This window comes from Balaenoptera acutorostrata, chromosome 10, assembly GCF_949987535.1.
Source record: "Balaenoptera acutorostrata chromosome 10, mBalAcu1.1, whole genome shotgun sequence".
Taxonomy (NCBI): Eukaryota; Metazoa; Chordata; class Mammalia; order Artiodactyla; family Balaenopteridae; genus Balaenoptera; species Balaenoptera acutorostrata.
In genome coordinates, this window is record NC_080073.1 from 14915122 (window position 1) to 14934518 (window position 19397).

The 19397-nt window shown below is 38.7% G+C and overlaps 1 protein-coding gene across 1 annotated transcript in view; it reads right to left on the bottom strand.

The window, feature by feature from the left end:
- CNTN6 (contactin 6) overlaps window positions 1-19397 on the bottom strand; it is a 290431-nt gene that overhangs the window by 99100 nt on the left and 171934 nt on the right. The window contains exon 5 of the mRNA XM_057555124.1: window positions 10664-10759. Within this exon, the coding sequence (XP_057411107.1) occupies window positions 10664-10759 (96 nt within the window). The remainder of the gene's footprint in view (window positions 1-10663; window positions 10760-19397) is intronic.

Below are 19397 nucleotides of genomic sequence, written 5' to 3' on the forward strand. Positions count from 1 at the left end.
TCAGCTAGGGATCTTTCATCAATACCTCTGTGGGGAGAAAAACAAGCTCTAGCTCTCCGAAATCCAAGGTAACCCCTTTCACTTTACAGAAATTACAGATTGCCGCTAGTGCCCAAGAAATCTTTGTATTCTTTACCCTATAATCTTGGGGCCAGAGACTGTAATTTTCACCTCTCCCTTGCTGAATTCATTTTTACCTTAGCTGCTAAAACTTTTCGATCTGTTCCTACATGTGGTGTATCCTTCTTCAATTATGGAATATTTTGAAGCTGCTCAAAGAGTGGTTCAGAAATAAGGAGGATTACCTAAGGAATAATTTAAAAAAAAACAACTAAGAAGCACTTTTATTTCATACCTGTTTCATCATTCCCACAATTTGTTTTGTGAGGCTAATTGGCTATTGCTAATATGCCTGTCATATATATAGGGGAGGGTACTGGAGCTAGGGGTATAAAAGTAATTTCCCAAAATCATACTGTTAACATGTAGAGAGGGGTAGAACTTGAACCTAGATCCTTCTAATGTCAAACCCTTTGTTCTTTCCCTAATACCATCTTTCTTCTTTTCTGTGTATCTACAACTGATCCTCTTTTTCTATGTCAGTATGCTCTTTCTGGCTATTCTTCCTTGCCTTCAGACTTCCAAAACCCCAGCTCCCTGCATACCTGAACCTACTCACACCTAGGACAATTGTTCCTCACCACGCATTCCCTCCCCTATCAGTACTGCCTGTCCTGGATTCAATTTCCTCAGAATGTTGTAGAATAAATGATTAACCCGCTATTCTAAATTACTCCAGTGTACTTATAGCTACTATTAGCAGGGAATAGAACACATTTGCAAAACCTGTAATAAGTAATACTTCTCTCCAAAAAATCCTCTCTAGAGAAGAGATTTTAAAACTTCTGTGAGCATCAGAATCACCTGGAGGACTTGGTAAAACACCAGCTGCTGGGCTCCACTCTCTGAGTTTCTCATTCAGTATGTCTGGGGTGGAGCCAGAGAATTTGCATTGCTAACAAATTCCCAGGGGGTGCTGACACTGGGCAGTCTGCTTTGAAAATAACTGCTATTAATGGTAAATCTCAGTGTCCTCTGCGTGATCACACTAGGAAGGATTTGATAGAACAGTGGTCACCTTGTATATTTGCCTTTGGGCTGGAGAAAAGGATGTACATCAGTTCATAGATTCATGGAATGTCTGGGATGGGAGGGACCTGAGATTTCTTCCAGCCCAACCTCCTCATTTTACAGGCGAATAAGCAGAAAGGAAGATTGCAGTAGCTCTGAGACTAGAATCCAGGTGTCTTTTGTGCCCCTCTGTGAATTGTTGAAGATGTAAAGCTGCAAGCCCTTCCTGTCACTGTTATTTTTCATCCTGCCCTGCTCCCTTCTCCCCATAGTCTGACTCTTCCAATTCATCCAAACAGCCAGCCTGCAGTGGGGGCTTTTATCTATTTTGTTCCATTATCAGCCACTGCCGTGCTTAATTTGTATATTTTTTTAATGGGGAAAGAAAAAAATACCTTGCAAATTAGAAGCTTAAAATCCTTCCCATTTGGCTTTTCTTAATTAAATGTATAATTCATGAGCCACTTAAGTTGAAACCATTGAATTTTTAAATATTTTCTCCACCGTTATGGCATTTATCTGTTATTGATGATTGTGATGTATTTTCCCTCTGATGATTCAGCAGGAACACTAGAACTGAATGATAACAGGTCCTCCCTGAACCATTGTCTGTAGTTTCACGTTGACACCATCCTCTATAATTATTATTAGAAATGGAAGATCTGCAGTAAGCAGTTGAAGACTGTCTGCTGCTCTGTCAAGCATACAACAAATCCTGTTTTCCCCAGAGCATGAATACGTTTTAACATCTTTTACAGCCCTATATCTTGTACTGTGATATTTAAAATACAAACACAAAAGTTATATGCAAGTATACCCATTATATGGGATGTAATTTTTATTAGAGGGGAAGCATCTCATGTGAAAGAGACCAGTAAAAATAAACACTGGCACTGAGAACTTCTGTTGGCTCTGTAGAAAGGATGTCAAAATTGGTAGCATGTTTCTTGAGGCAGAAAATAAATGAGTAGAAAAAAGAATTTGAAGCAGAGTGCTCAGATTTAGTGGCTAAATCCCCCCTTTGGAATATTCCAGTATGAGTGTAATTTACTGCAAACATTGTGTAGTACTACGGGGTAAAATGTGACTGGCTCTTAGGTGGTAAATCATGGTTATGCCAGCTCAGTGGTAAAGACCTAATCCAAGAAGAATAATTCCTATTCTGGGTTGAGGTCACTGATATCGGTGCTGAGCAAGTTTATGATGCAAGCCAGAAAACTGCCCCAACACCTTTATAATCACTCCTATTTGAGCTCCCATTTGTTCCATAATTACTGCTTGACCACCTAGATTTTATTCAATACCTTTTGATTTACAGCACCTCCTGTTTGGAATCATGGAGATCGCTGCCTTTGTGGCCTACAGACAATCACTAAGTAAAGGCCCTCAGAGTTCCTATGATTCCTAGGTTCCAGTGAATTCTAGGACAGCATCTGTACTGGCAAATCCTTTCTGAAGAAGGAATTAAAACCTAGCCAGATTCTGAATAAACTTCAGGGAATCCTCCAATTCTAAGGAAGCCTGGGCAAGTCATGGGGGATAATACACAAGGATTAGACTTCCTCTTTCCTCCTCAATTTCCATCCTCCATGGGTGAGCTTAATAGAGTGAATGTAAGAGATGGGCTAAACCAGCGGTTCTCAACCAAGGGTGATTTTGCCCACCTGGGGATATTTGTCAATGTCTAGAGCCATTTTTCGTGCTCACAATTGGGAGAGGGTGTGCTACTGGCATCAAGTGGGTACAGGCCAAAGATGCTGCTAAACATGTTAACAATGCACAGGACGCACCCTATATCACAGAATTATCTCATCCTAAATTGTCAGTAGTACTGATATTGAAAAACCCTGGGCTATTCAGATGGTAACAGGCTGTAACATGAGTTCCGTTCAATGTGCTGAAAAGTAAGGAAAACATTCTTCCTGGGAATGAATGAGATTCTGAATGTGGAGAGAGGGGGTGTGGAGCATGGGACCTAGAAGAATAAACTCTGGGTTTTTGGTCCTACATGCAGTGGGAGAGCCATAATCTTTCTGGTTCTCATACTGTACACTAATTTTAGGAAAATCAATCCACTTCTCTGGATGGTATTTACATATTCTCCAATAGAGTTCAGAACACTTGCTATCGCTTTGTATACTTCATGCAGTAATTATTAGGTGTCTGCTGTGGCCAGGTTATGTCTGACAAAATTAGGCAGTAGAATAGATGCAGTGGTATTTAGATAGGATCCTTTGAACTCCAGATACATGATCTTGGCCAAGTTAACAGTAACCTCTTTAACACAGTTACTCAATTTGTAAATTGGAGAAATTTTTCTTGAAAGTGTTACATGAGTCGAGGTATGCCAGATGCTGAGCTGAACGCCCAGTGTATAGTAGGCACTCGTTATCTTTCCAATCATATGGTGTTAGATACTATTTACATATGATAACTTCCAAATTTGGTTCTTCAAACCTTTCTTCCTAGATACATCAATTCCGCTGCGTACTCGAAGTTTTCGCTCTGAAGTTAGATATTTGAAAATTAACGTGTCTTATAATAAATTCCTGATTTCCCCCATCCCCAAACCTGCTCCCCCTTTATTGGCCTCATCCCTGTACGTGGAACTGCATTCTTCCAGCTGCTCAGCCTAAAGACCTTGGAGTTATCTTTTACTCCTCTCTTTTTCTTACAATCTATGTTTAATCTTTCAGGAAGTTATTTCAGCTATACCCTCTAAATATATCCTGAATATGGCAACTTATCCACCTGTCCACTGCTATCATCCTGGTTTAAGCCACCATTAACTCTAGCCTGAATCACTGTAATCACCTTTTAACTGCTTATATTGTTGCCCCTTGATGGTCTGTTCTCCAGAATAAACTTTTAAAACTGAAAGTCAGAGAAAGCATGTCTTTCTTCTGCTCACTATCATGCAATGCATTCTAATCTCACTCACAGGAAACTCCAAAGGCTGTAAAATATCTTCAAAGTAGTGCTTCCATCCTCATCTACTCTCCTGTTTGCTCACCCTTCTTCATCCACATGGGCCTCACTGCTGTTCTTCTAACATGCCAGACACAGTCCTACCACAGGTCCTTTGCACATGCTGCTCCTACTCCCCAAACTGCCTTTTCTCAGTGTATCACTCACTCCTTTAGTCCTCTTCGCAAATGTCAATGAAGGCTTCTTTGACCTCTGAGTAGACAGCAGCCACACCCATCATTCCCTATCCCCTTTATTTTTCTCCCTAGCTTTTATCACCATCTGCCATACTTATATTTTTTATTATATTTGTTTACGGTAAGATTCATGGAGTGAAGGACTTTGTTGCTTTGTTCTCCACCATATCCCTGAAACTCAGTAAAATGAGTGGCACTTAGTAAGTACATAATAAATATTTGCTGAGTGAATATATGATAGAAGGTCAATAATGATGGTTATCATCACTATTATTATTATGCTAACGAGCAGCTGTTGGGCCTATCTGCCTAAATAATTTACACATTCAAGCAGCATTCAAAAGTAATATTGTCACTGCCAATTTGACCTACCCACTAAGACAACACCAGTGTAATTTACTCCAGAAACAGGAAAAAAAAACAACAAACTAATTGGGAGGAAGGGGATATGAAAGTTTAGCATGTTTTCTCAATAGTTTTCCTCTTTATTCTCTAACACAATTTTGAGCCTTTGCTGGGAACGATTGTCAATTTAAGTTGAATCGTCAACATTTTTATTGACTCAAATACAAATGCTGGGCTCAAACAATAGTGCTATCTTTCTACTACAGACATAGATGCTCCAAACTACTGGCATAAATTCAATTGTTCTACAAACCTAAAAGTTGTATCTGAGGAGAGAATGGAACATTTCCTCTAAAACAAATTTTAAACCTACGATTTTTATGAGCCCAGGATTGAGTTTTATATCCAGACAATAAAGGGAAAGAATGTTCTTTACTTTCAATATGGTGAAACTATTATTTCACAGTGAAGGTGATTTTAATTGTTTTAGACAACATGTATCATTTCTACACTGTCATTTTTAAACAAAATTTCATGTGAGGTCAGGCTCATTCACTGTACTCATGAAGATCTATTGACTGCTTATTTTCATATTCATCCAATAGCTTTGTCTTCAAGCGTTTTTCGTTCATTTCAAAAATTTAGAGGAAACTCTGCTTTCAGTCCTTTTGCAGATGACTTACGCAAAATCATTGTTACAAGTGACTGAGACTCTTAACAAAAGCTCACTGTTGAGGTGAGTGAGAACTCAAGGTGCAGCGACCTCTCTGCATAACAATTCAAAGTCCACCTCAAGGCTGTGACCCCTCCCCCACATGAATTAGTAAAATAAATGTTATATTGGTTCTTTCCACCACATGAACCTGTGTTTAGAGGAATGACCTTAGAACCCTCCAGAGACATAGTGGAGGAAAGAAAAGGGTTTTATTTATCTGACTCTCCAAATTTTAGTTCTGCTAAGTACCAAGAAGCTAAGTAGGAGAATTGTATTTTTCTGAGACAGTTATCCAAATTAAGGATAAGAACTATAACAGATAATGGAAGGAACTGTTAGATATTGTGTCAAGATAAGGGAAGTCATGGACGACCAATAGAGTTAAGGAGAAAAGAAAGTGAGGTCTAATGGGAAATGAAATGTTTCAATCCGATGTGTTCTTTCCACCAAATCTTCAATACAGCTTACATTTCTCTGAAATATTTTGGAGTTATATATATTTTAGGAGGATGGAAAGGAGGGATGAGTCTGCCTCTGCAGGCATGGATTCAGTCACATCCATGGAGCTTATCTCTAGCTAGGAAGTAGGATTAAGGAAGAAAATACACTTCTCTCCTCAGAGTATAGGGAATGGTTTCTGTTTTGTTTCCAAATCTCACATTTCTAAGGGGTACAGCAGAATGTGCCAGTTTTGTGTTCTGGCATTATTGCCTAGGTTCCTTTTCTTTTCCACTGTGGGTACGTTTCTCCTAGAATAACCTTTATCTGTAACTCGTCCCTTCCTAGATGAGTAGCACATCTGCATTTGTGGTTGCCCTAAAAATTGTGTAGGAAGCATCCACAAGAATGCCTGCTCTGGATTCAGATCTCCTTTGGTTTATTTGAAAGAAAGGATGTCCATATAACAGCACCTGTTCAGTTTGGTTTATGCCAGTTACTCTATTTCATTGAATTGTGACCAATCATTTCTGTGGGAAATCTGTTTACACACATTTTTTCTTTTGTTTTGGTCCTGGAGCTATTCTTTGCTGGGTAAATTTATAGGATTCAGCCTAGTTGATAATTTTTCCTACTCTGCTGTAGGTTTTTTTTTTAATATTATAAAATACACTGAAATGTATTTGATAGGCCTTGTTAAGGAAAGAATTTTCAAGATTTTTGTGAATACACTAGAGAGAAAGCACAAAGAATTCAGGATGTTCTGATAATATCACGTTTAATATGATTTCTCCCTTGTTACTGAGCAACTTGAGGGATTCACTGCTGCTGACCAGGTACATAGAGAAAGGCAACATAAGCGAATTGTCCAAAAAATGATGTAAAAATTTCAGCCCTAATGGTCTTCTATCACTATGGAATCTGTAACACTTTTCTTTATGAGAAGCTTTATTGATATTTACAGTGTATCTTTGCTTTTCACACACCGGATATAAAAGTAATTTGGCCATGCCAACATTTGCTCCATCCTGCCCTGCTAACCTCATCTGCCCAAATTAGTATATTTCTAAGGCATGTTTTTGTGACTGCCAAGTGTGCAAGCAAATATGGAGCCTTTAGAGAGATGGAAATAAATGAAGGCAAAATTTTTGGAAAGTGTATTATGGTTGGCAAAATTCTAAAATAACTGCCATTGACCCCTGCCCACCATCTGAGTATGATGGGATTAATGAATATGGTGAGATGTCACTTTCATGATTACGTTAGATTAGATGGCACAGTTGACTTGGAAAAAGTGACTATATCTTTAGTGGAGCTGACCTGTTCAGGTGAGCCCTTCCTGGGATGGGATGCTTCTTGGCTAGAGAGATTTGAAGTATTAGAGGGAACTGATGCAAAGGAGGTTCTGAAAACGGAGAGGCATGTGGCAAGAAGTGTGGGCAGCTTCTAGAAGATGAGAATGCTTTTGACAGCTGGCCGAAAAGGAAACGGGGACCTCAGACCTACAACGTACGGAGCTGAATTCAGGCAATTGCCTGAATGAGCTTAGAAGTGGATTCTTCCTCAGACTCTCCAGAAAAAAAGTCATCTGGTTATGGCCTTGACCATAGATACACACGAAATCTAAGGACAAATTACAAAGACAGACAAAGATAATGTCTGTCTCTAGAGTCAACCCACTTTAAACCAGCTGTCCATTAATCCAATTTAAAGGTTTTCTGACCAATATATTTCTCTTCTTTCTTGAGGTCTTTCCTGGCACAATTCACCTTCACAAGAAGGTGAGGCAGGAAAAAGAAGAATAAAGAATTGTTTTAATGAACCGGTTAAAGACACTCTCAGGGCTCTTAGCAGACCTGAAGGTGTAAGATTCTTGAAACTAATAAGCAACTTGAGGTTTAAGAATTAACTATAGAGTCTTCTATCCGTAGGCATTTTTTGAAGTCAGAAAGTCCTGGGTTGGAATCTTGCCTTTATTTACTAACTGAAAACCAATTTACTTAGTCTGAGTCTCAATTTCCTCATTTTAAAATTATTATTATTAACGTATATGTATAGCTGATTCACTTTGTTATAAAGCAGAAACTAACACACCATTGTAAAGCAGTTATACTCCAATAAAGATGTTAAATAAATAAATTAATAAATAAAATAAAAATTAAAAAAAATTATTGGAATGGTGGGAATGAGAAAATAAATGGAAAGTCTTATAGTGCTTGCTGATGGTAACAGTTCAACAACTGGTAGCTCTTATTACTGTTATTAATACTTTATTGCATTAATTTAATGAATTAATTACTTTATTAATACTTTAATGAATGAATGACTATTTGTATACTTGGAGCAAAAGGTGTCTGTTAATATTCCCCTCAGTTTTGATCTGAGAGAGCAATAAAGGACACAAGAACAGTATTCCAGCATTCCTTCCTTTGTAGAGATGAGGAAGCCATGACTCTCAGGAAGAAAATTCTTTTTTTTTTTTTTTTTTTTTTTTTTTTTAAATTTCTTTTTTTTTTTTTTAAAGGATTTTCTTATTTATTTATTTATTTATTTTATTATTATTTATTTTTGGCTGTGTTGGGTCTTCGGTTCGTGCGAGGGCTTTCTCCAGTTGCGGCAAGCGGGGGCCACTCTTCATCGCGGTGCGGGGACCGCTCTTCATCGCGGTGCGCGGGCCTTTCTCTATCGCGGCCCCTCCCGTCGCGGGGCACAGGCTCCAGACGCGCAGGCTCAGCAATTGTGGCTCACGGGCCCAGCTGCTCCGTGGCATGTGGGATCTTCCCAGACCAGGGCTCGAACCCATGTCCCCTGCATTAGCAGGCAGATTCTCAACCACTGCGCCACCAGGGAAGCCCCAGGAAGAAAATTCTTATAATACCTGGATGAAGTCAATATTGACAAATACCTTTGGAATCCTGCTAGAATATTTCATATTACATAATCGAATTTGTTATCAGGCAAGTTTGTCATAATTTGCATGCAACAGGGATGCATTATTCAGTTATGACGATCTTAATTTAAGGCAGGTTTTGTATATCTGTTATTTAATCTTATGGCATTAAGCAGAAAGGCACTGTTATAATGAAGGACTTATACGCTTTAAAAGATCAACATATACTTCTTCATTGGTAGGTGGCAAGGTGACAAGGGAAAGCTTCTCCTAGTTGATGGCCTTTTTAAAATATATGACACTCATTTAGAAGTATTCTACATATCTGTTATTCTTATTTAGAGTAAACAAATTTAAAAATAATCTTCGATTCTGTCAAGTCTCTTTGACCAATGTCAGAGTATAAAATGACACAGACTGACAGCACAAACGAACATGATTTGCGTGTCTTGTCATCTTAGATTATGGTACTGGAAAATAATTTTCCTATTATTAAAAAACAAACATCATCACATTTTTGTGTGCTCTTATTTTATCTCAGATAGCATTGAAAGTTTTGTAACTCTTCCCTAATATTTCAGGTGAGCATAGTGACATACCAGTCTGTAATAATATTGAATAAAAGTATTGTTAACTTCCAGTTAGTATTTTTTTTCTTTCTTTTTGTGTCAGCATTTCACAAGGTTGTATAAAAATGAAAGTAATGGCAAAAATATTTTCAACTTTTTAAAGGATCATAAAAAAGATTTGGTTTAATATTAGAAGAAAAGTTGCTTTCATTTTATTTTTAAATGTTTGTCTATGTGTTTCCAAGAATCCTCCCATTCCAAAGTGGAAATCAACTATAACAGAGGCAGTGGTGGTTAAGAGCTGCCCAGGGTCTGGGACCCAGTTTGCCTGGATTTGAAGCTTGGCTTCACTGCCTACCAGCTGCATGACATTGGACCAAGTACTTAACCTCTCTCTACCTTAGTGTTCTCATCTGTAAAACAATAATCATTATAGTATCTCCCTCGAGTAGTAGTTGTTGTACAGAGTTAAAAAGTTAATACATGTAAAGTATTTAGGTGTGTACTATGTAAGCACTTGCTATTATTATTAAGCTAACTACAATATAGTCAGTATGATATCGGATTGTACTAAATGAAATGACTTTATGGATATTTTTACACTGAATCCTCCAGGATCACAGTTGGTTGAGAATCTACCAAATTGTACCAAACCATACAGAATTTGAGAAAATGCAGCCCCAAGGGCTTGCAGATCAGTGGGTGGTTTAGATCCCTGGCAACAGGTTAATTCACTGGCTAATCCAGATTCTTCCAAAGTAAAGAATGGCATTTATTGCTTGATTTTCCCCATTGCTAGGAGATATTCTGATTCAGTGCCATCCAACATTTGCTTCCAATTAGGGGGTAACTTTCCTCTTCCAATAATTAAGGTGAGGTCGCCAAAATGAGTGTTGGCATTCGCTTCTCCATAGAGCCCGATAATAAAAATAAAATAACAATCTTAGCTTTCTTTTTTAAATAAAACACTAGCCATTAAACTAATTGATTTACATTCATTAACTCATTTAACATTCACAACAGTACTATAATATAGGTATTAGTTAGTGTCTCCACTTTACAGATGAGGAAACTAAGCCTAAAAAGGTTAAACAAATTGCCCTTTGTCATGCAGGATGACAGGCAGCAGATTACAACTGTGGTTGTTTCACTGCAAAGCCCCATTTCTCACACGTGTGTACAGAGCCATCCTGCATCTCCTTAAGGGCATATCTGTTGAGTGGCTGATTGAATAAATATTTTTAAAAGAAAAGATTTGGATTAAGACTGTTTGGAGGCAGCAAGATGAGCCCGAACCTTCCTGGTCCCTTAGATTTGATGAAGGGCTACCATTGGCTCTAAGAACTGAAGTGCCTATTTAATTCCCTGAGTGGCCACCTGAATGGTGTGACCCAAAATAGCCCCACCATACCTCCAAAGTGTGGCGGTGGACCACAGAGAAGCACCACACCTTGACCTTCTCGGACGGACACTGTGCTTCTTATTTTGGTTTCAAAGTCTTCAATATCTTGAAAAACAAAGAAAAGCAGCTTTAGAACTCGTTATTTTGCCGAGGAAAAGTTTTAGAAGAAAAACTTATCGTTAACAGTAATGAACACTCACACTTGTCTGACCAGAAGTTTTAGTTGATGGTCAATTGCTGTACCCTGGTTATATTTCTCAGAATTTCGTCTTTCCTTCTTTTATTTTAATGCAGTTAAACAGAGTATATGATAAAGACATTTGTTAACAAAACTCACTTTTTGTTTACTTTTATTCTCCCAGGCAGCCTGTAGCCCGAGAGGAAATCTTTTAAACCCAGCACATATTTACTTTTCCTTCCCAAGGAAGGTGTGATTTAAAAAAGGTATGTGGCAAGTGTGCTGCAGTCTTCTAGCATCTAAGCTTAATGGTAACCGTTTTGATGTGGGGATGAAGTCTGTGAGAAATTAGCATGGAATGTTGTGACGGACGGAGTTTTATGTGACTGAACCAATGAGAAGAAAGGTATATTTTCTAATTTCTGTTGATCTGCTCCTTCACAAAGCAGCTTCACGGTCTTATATGAAGTGTTGTAATTTCCTACAACACCAAAGAATCATAGATATTCAGTGCCGGAAGACAGCTTACTAGCTATCTTGATAACCTATCCATCTGAGCTGTAAATCGTTCAACATTCCTAGAAATGGTCACCCAGCCTCCAGGAAAGGCTAATGTCTGAACCTTGGTTTCTTCACCTGTAAAATCCCTTTTATTCATTCATTCATTCAATCAGTCATTCAGTGATTTAAAAATTTTGTATTAAACCCCTACTAAAAGATAGGAAGGGTATTTAAGGGCAGGAGATATATTGGTAAATAAAGCAGACTTGTACCTTGCCCTTATTGTGCTTACTAATAGGAAAAGTAGAAGGCCAATTAAAAAACATGTGTGTGTGTGTGTGTGTGTGTGTGTGTGTGTATAAAATATACACATTGCAATAAGTGTCATGGGGTAGAGGCTGCTACTTGTCTACCAAAATCTACTCTCCCTTCTTCCATAGTAATAGATTTATAGAATAAATATTACACTTTTCTAACCAAAAGATACATTTCCCAAACATCTTTGCAGCAAATAGAGTAAGCAGAAACTTCTCACATATTGTGAAACTTCCACCTATTACGTTTGAGAGGAAATATCCAAAAAATTTAATGTTCTCCACCTACCCACCCAATATCACCACCATCTAGATGGCCAATGACGTGAAAATATTGAAGGTAAAAGACCACTAGCCTGGGTGCTTGAGTGACTGCATGGAGCAGAAGCACAGCTGATCTGGACCACCTACTTTGCATTATTATATTAGATATTAGTAAATTTCTATCTTGTTTGAGGCATTTTGGGGGGCAGGAGTATTATAAGTTTAATAACTCTTATATATGCTTTACTTTTAATAATGAAAATATTTACCCAAGATGGACTCTGCTTCTTCCCAACTAAATCTCTTCCCCTTCCTCTTCAGCAGTCATTAGCCTTACCTCTGATTAGGACCTGGAGTGCCTTGTACATTACATTTCTTCTAGAGGATTTTTAAACAAATATTCCCCCTTTCTTCTTTGGCCATACAAACACTAAATCAGCCTACATATGTTGGTACCATTGATGTGAATTATTGCCTTGCCTTGGGTTTGCATCATTTTACATGTGACTCATTAAGAATCAGGCTAACAAACTGAATTTAAAACCAAAAATCAATATATGTTGATTGTTTCTATTTCGAGCAGTAATAACGGTGAGGATTTTAAGGGTTTTTTTTCCTTACTTTTATCATTGAAAGTTCCCATTAAATTGTCATGACATTTTACTGGTCACAAAAACAAAAACTGTCACAAAGGAGTAGTGAGAAATTGAATGATTCTATGAAATTAACAAGCTTTCGATTAAATTCCCTGTGTCACATTGTCAGTGTTCCACGCTCACAGTAACATCAATCATGTTTTCAGTATTAATCAGAAGCCATTATAACACACTGTTGATAAGACTATGGGTACTTTAATGTATTCTGTGTTCGCTTCCACTTAAATAGTATCCACTTGTAACATAATTTCTCCATGCCTTATGATTACAATGGCGTTTCTATTAGCTGACATGAAAGGAAATCAACCTCTTTCAAAAGTCACCCAAGCTCTGTTAGCAATCAAAACACAGTCATTTGAAAATAGTACTAGTTCACAGGTTTTAATTAATAATTCAGATTTTAAAACTGTTTAATAGCACACATATCATAGACAAGATCTAATTTTGCTTTATCTAAATTAAGTGAATTTAAGTACCATTTCACGTGAAAGTACTTTGAACAAGATCTGTTTTAAGTATCCAACCTGTATTTCACGTACCTTTCTGCTAACCAGAAACATGATATAATTCAGATTATTTTGAAGCAAGGTTCACTGAAGGTGGCCATACATGCATTCAGTGAAATTTTCTTTGCTCTGTAAGACCTTTAAAAACTCCAGATTTATTCTTCTTTAAGGAGAGGCCAGAGAGAACCACCTTTTTCTATTTTCGTCCTATCCATTTTTTGCTTAAGAGAAAAATAGCTTAGTATGAGTCGTTCCCTGAGTCTCAAATTCTATAATACTTGGAGAAATTCCCATAAACCAGAAAGGTGACCTGCCCAGGATGTCCTTGTGCTCAAGGTACAAGTCCTGCCGTGCTGGTTGCTATTTAAAGACCCCAATTGTCGAGGTTGCTCTCATTAAGCCATTCTGATGACCAGGGCTTATTGGATCCTGTGGTTTTATTGCTGGTTTTGGAGGAAGCATTTGGCAGGAGCATAAGCAAAAATGCATTCACAAACAAGGCTCTGTTCCAAAGGCCAGCAGGAAGTGCCTGAGAATGGCCCATAAAATGAGCTTTAAAGAATTACTGGGCCATTTGCTCTCTCCTGGAGCAACCAAGGTGCAGTGGAGGGAAAAGGGCCACCAAAATGTATTTAAAATTAAGTCCAAGCAATGCTAAGTATTTCAACGCCTAATTGTAAGGAGAATACATCTTTGCAGCTGCCACTTGTAGGAATGAATCTCAGCCCAATTAAAGCGAGAAAACTGTGTATTCGCTGCCAAGACCTGAGGATCACAGTCAGAGGATGTGCTTGGCGGTGCCAGCCCCTGTCACAGAAGGAGGCTAGTGGTTTGCCAACTCTCATAAGCTTGGAGGAAGGCTGTGGGTACTCAGAGTTTATTGATCCTGACTAAGAGAACAGCACCTGAAAAGATAGGGAGAGGAAAAAATATTCACCAGGAAAAGGTCCATGCTTCAAGCAGGACATAGTGTAGTTGAGTCGGCCAAAGTAAAAATAATACTATTAATTGCATCTTTCTCTATTTGCTGTGCATGAATTATTTTATTTTAGTGTTTTAAATCTTCTTTATTTTTCTTTCTTTCTTTCATATATCAAGAATAACTACTAAGTGCCAGACACTCAGTGAAGCAGTTTCATTGAATCTTCATGATGATCCTGGAATATAGGTACCAACGTCACATTCGTTTCACAAGGGAGGATATGAGGTTCAAAGAGGATTAGCAACTTACTGAAGACCATACGGTTTCTATTCGTCAAGACAGAACTGAAAAGGAGAGAGTCTGGTTCCAGGGCTCACACTCTCAAACACCAGGTTATTCTGCTTTCCAGATGTTAACTGAGGTCTCCCTGCCACTTACAGCATATAAAATGGCATAAACTGCCATTCCATTTTCAAACAAAGAAACACAAAAGCTCAATGCCTTTCCAAAGGGTTCTGCAAATTGCTGGGTTGGGGTAGGGAGTGCTGTATTGCTAGGTTTTAGAAATAGCTCCCTTTCTAATATCCTTACTCCTCTGAATCCTTGGTTTTTTTTCCCTTCAGATGTGTTTCTTGATTTACCTCCACTGTCATGTCCCTGCAAACAAGGAACTTAGCCCCTCATCTTGACCTTCATACATAGATATACCCCCTCAACACACACACACACACACACACACACACTTGAAGCACCACCATTATCATACTTTGTGCCTCTGTTGTCAAGCTTATTGATTTAGTAAGATGTGACCCAAACACCTTAAAATCAAATATTAGGTATTTGATTCTTAAAAGTTATTTTGCTCCCCCTTTCTGTTGCTTATGTCTGTTCTCTCTCTCTCTTCTCCAATTTTCCCACTACAGCCCTCTCTTTGAAGAGCAAGGGAAATCAAAATCTTCCCATTTTCCTCTGCAAAGAAGTTCACCTCCCTCCAGCTCCCACTACCAACTCGGAAATTGATGGATCTGCCCTAGTTCACACTGCTTATAAGAAAAGGAAATAAAATTCAATTCCATATATCATCTCTCTAGAGGGCATTTGCTTAACCACCAGCCTTAACTGCCTCTCTAGCTAGAGCTTCACCCAAGGCTTAACTGCCTCTCTAACTAGAGTCTGACCCTAGACACAGGCCATATGATCTGCCCTCAGACCAGAGACAGTGCTCATTTTCTCTTTCCACACCTCAAAAGCAACTTCAATTATGTGTTACTTTGAGGACATTAAATCTGATTTTCAGCTCTAAGATTTCTTTTACCCTGCTCCTGGCTTTCCACCAATCAAATTTTGTTTCCCCCCTTTGCAAATCCTTCCGAAGAAGTCTCAGCATTGAGATCTGGTGCTGGAGTAAACAAGACCAAGGAGCATGTGTTCACCTTTGTGATGCAGTTCTCACGTTGGAGGTACGTGTTTTGTTTTCACCTATGGCAAAAATATCTTGTTGGAGGAGGAGAAGCTGATACTCTGCCCAGTGAAAGGGAAATGGTGAAAGATACCAAGAATAATTCTCTAGTTCTGCATTAGTCTTGCAGAATTCCCAGATATAGTATATGCAACTTTTGCAATCAAAGTACTCTTTTTGAATCTTAAGACATTATAATAAGGTAATTCTGAATTCATATCTCCATTAATTTTCCCCTTGGAAGAGGACCACTCATGGAGAATACCAGAATTGTTCATGTTACTATTTCCTGTTTCCTGGTGGTTTTGAATAAGCTGAAGTTCTTGGTACTGTAATTAATTTTCCCAGATCTTTATTAAGTGGCATACAAAAATATCTCTACTTAGACCAGTTTCATTTTCCACCATCATTTTCAAGATGCGATATACTCAGTTACAGAGTTTGTGATATTACTGTGTTTCCTAGCACAACTCAGTAACATAACATGACATAACTTAATAAAGCACAGTGATATTGTCAAATTCTGTAAAAGAGGCAATAGCTAAGTCTTGATATTGGACATAAATTTGGAATGGTAATATGCAAGCAGGAAGTAAAGAGATATTTTAAGAGATTCTGGTGTCAAATCCATTTACAATCCAAGTTAAAATTCCTCCTTTTGTGGTGTAAAAGTATTTTTATAAAAATTCATAAATAAATGGAGAGAAGTGAGTCGTTTCTTGGTTTCCTGAGACTAATGACTCCACTGAGAACCATTTTCTTATGGTGTTTAAGAAAAAATATATAGGATAATAGTCAGGAGGGGGGGGTGATAGGTTTTTTTCTGTCAGCCCAGCATCAAGGTTTTCAGAGAGAAAAGCGTTTAATAAACACAACAAGTAAACAAATATGAAATAATTGGTGTATTATAATATACATGTAAGACTGGATTTGAAATTCTATAAATGGACTCATTTGTCTGATTAATGGTGGTAAGAATAGTGTCAGCTATGACTTAAAAAAAAAATACAAGTTTTAGGCATGACCTGTCCTCTGCCTTGCTTATTAAGTTTGCATATTCCCTATAGTTAAAACTAAGTGAGAGAAGCAGAAGTGAAGGATGGAATGATACAACTTTGATAGCATAGGATAGACTGGATGTGAGATGACTGAAGAGTTCAGATCTTCAGTGTTTCTGAAAAGAAAAGAAGCAGTTTAAGTAGGCATGCAAAGATTAAACAACCCACTAATGAATTCCGTACGAGGTTATTAGTGATAGAACAGAATGATCAGACTGTGACCAGTGATCAGAACGATTAAGAACACACGTTTAGGATCAGACTGTGTAGGTTCAAATGTTAGCCTCACCATGCTAGCTGTTGATACAGGGCAGATTAAATATTCTCTATCTCAGTTTTTGGCGCTTTAAAATGAAGCTACAGGGAATTCCTTGGTGGTCCAGTGGTTAGGACTCCACGCTTTCACTGCCATAGGCTGGGTTCAATCCCTGGTCGGGGAACTAAGATCCCGCAAGCCTCGCGGCCAAATTAATTAATTAATTAAAATGAAGCTACCAAGAGCACCTGTCTTAGAGGAATAATGATATAATGTCTTTTAAATGTTTAGAAGATGTTAAGTACTAAATAATAATGTTGGGGACTTTGTGTTATTAATGATCTACCTACACATGACCAAAAGGAGGTTGTTTAGAATTTTTAAATAGGTTTCATTTTCTGTTTTCATCTCAGTGTCTGATGATGTAACAAAACATATTTTCTTTTTTTTTATTTATTTATTTATTTATTTATTTTTGGCTGTGCTGGGTCTTCGGTTCGTGCGAGGGCTTTCTCTAGCTGCGGCAAGTGGGGGCCACTCTTCATCGCGGTGCGGGGACCGCTCTTCATCGCGGTGCGCGGGCCTTTCACTATCGCGGCCCCTCCCGTTGCGGGGCACAGGCTCCAGACGCGCAGGCTCAGCAGCTGTGGCTCACGGGCCCAGCTCCTCCGTGGCATGTGGGATCTTCCCAGACCAGGGCTTGAACCCGTGTCCCCTGCATTAGCAGGCAGATTCTCAACCACTGCGCCACCAGGGAAGCCCCATATTTTCTTGAAGTCTGAGTATGGAACTCCCTTTTCTGCTCACCCAGTGGCCAGCTCAAATGCTCAGTGAATAAATGAAAAAAAAAGGCCTAAAGTCAAAGTATATGAATTTTATTCCAAGCACTGCCACATCACATTTCGTTTTACTACAGAGAATGTTTCGCCAACTTGACAGGAGTTATTACATGGAGGGTCATTGAACCTCTCTGCCCAGAAAGCTACACAGCCCAGCTGGAGGCAGAAGTAACCTCTTGGCCTGGTGTGTGAGTAGCCAGAAAAATCCTAGGCTGCCCTGCTTCTTCTTGGTCTTGGATTGTGCCTTTTGGCACTTACTCATTTTCCCATCTCTTGTTCTACAGGGAGGATAGTGCCAGTACCTTTTTAGTCAATTATCTCTAAAGAGATTTCTTAGGGCTATTTGTGCTCCTTGAGATTAATGAATGATACAAATATTGCTCAAGTGCAAAAAGAGGAGTATCTGGAGTAGGTCAAGTCCTCAGGTGAATAAAGGATGCACTGCAGCATGTGGGAAGATGTGGACTCAGCTCTGTGTGTGTGTGGGGGGGGGGGGGGTGGCGGGGAGAGAGAGATCAAGGTAGTCTTTTCTCCAGAATAAACATTTGAGGATTTTGCTGAGGAGCCATGAGTGACAGAGAGAAAATACATTCCATCGTGAACACCAAAGTAGCTAATCCAAAGGACACTGGGGTTTAAATAAATTTCAGTTAAACATTTGAATGCATCAGTGAAGAGCTTGGAGGGTTGCAGTGAAAGGGATTTCTAGCATAGGGGAAGGGAATTCTTATTTATTGACATACTTCCCAGTTACTGGAACTTTATAAACATCATAACATTTAATCTTCACAGTGACCCTGAGATGTAGCTACTATGACACTATTTTATAAATAAACATACCAAAGTTCAGAAAGGTTAAGTAACTTGCCCAAGGCTACACAGCTAGAAGAGGGCCAGAAAGGGACTCCTACCTAACTCTGACACTGGAAGCATTTTCAGCTCTTCAGGATACCACTCTGGTCATTCCATGGAGGGAGAAGGAAAAAGCAGAGGAAAGGGAGAAGGGGAAAAGAAGAAGGCAAAGCAGAATTTCTTTTTATCCAACAGTCTTCCTGCCTTTTTGGGAAGAAAATCCTAGCCTGGTACAAAAGTCTTTGCACGTTGTAGCAAAAAAGCCAAACTGACCGCTGGCCCCCCCAGAGGTCTGAGGGAGTTTGGCCAGAGCCTCAGCTGTAATTACCTCCTGTCCCAGATCATCAGCAAAGGGGGCTGGAGTATTAGTTTTGGTGGAAATATGGTGAAACTGTGTCCTTTCAGGAACAATCCCACTCTTAACTCCCTTTTGACCCACTTTTGTGATGCTCATTAGAGTAAAAGGGAATGATTTCCTTGAAGTAAGTCTCCAGGATCTTTGATAAGAGGGATTAATGTGAACATTTACAGCAACCAGAGTCCTTTCTGAAAGAAAACATAATAAGCCCTTTTATTCATTGTGATGGTTTAATCAGAATGTTCGATTTCAAAATTTGCAACCTATGTAGAATATAAAAGGTGGAGTTTTCAAGGTAATGGAGCTGAGCCCCTGGCTAAATGTGTTACTACTCCTGTTTATACAAAGAGTGTGAAATGAGAGCACTTTTTCAAACACCTTACACACACTTAAGCTCTGAGTTTACCAGAGTTTTTATTCTACGGACTTCAATTTGCAAGAACTTGCACAACTGGAATTAAGGAGATTGACTTCATGATTGTTGCTAAATACTGGGGGGGGGGGTTTGTTGTTTGTTTGTTTCTATCAAATTGTTTTACTCTGAGCAAGGTCTTTGGAGTCACAGCTACAATCTGCATTT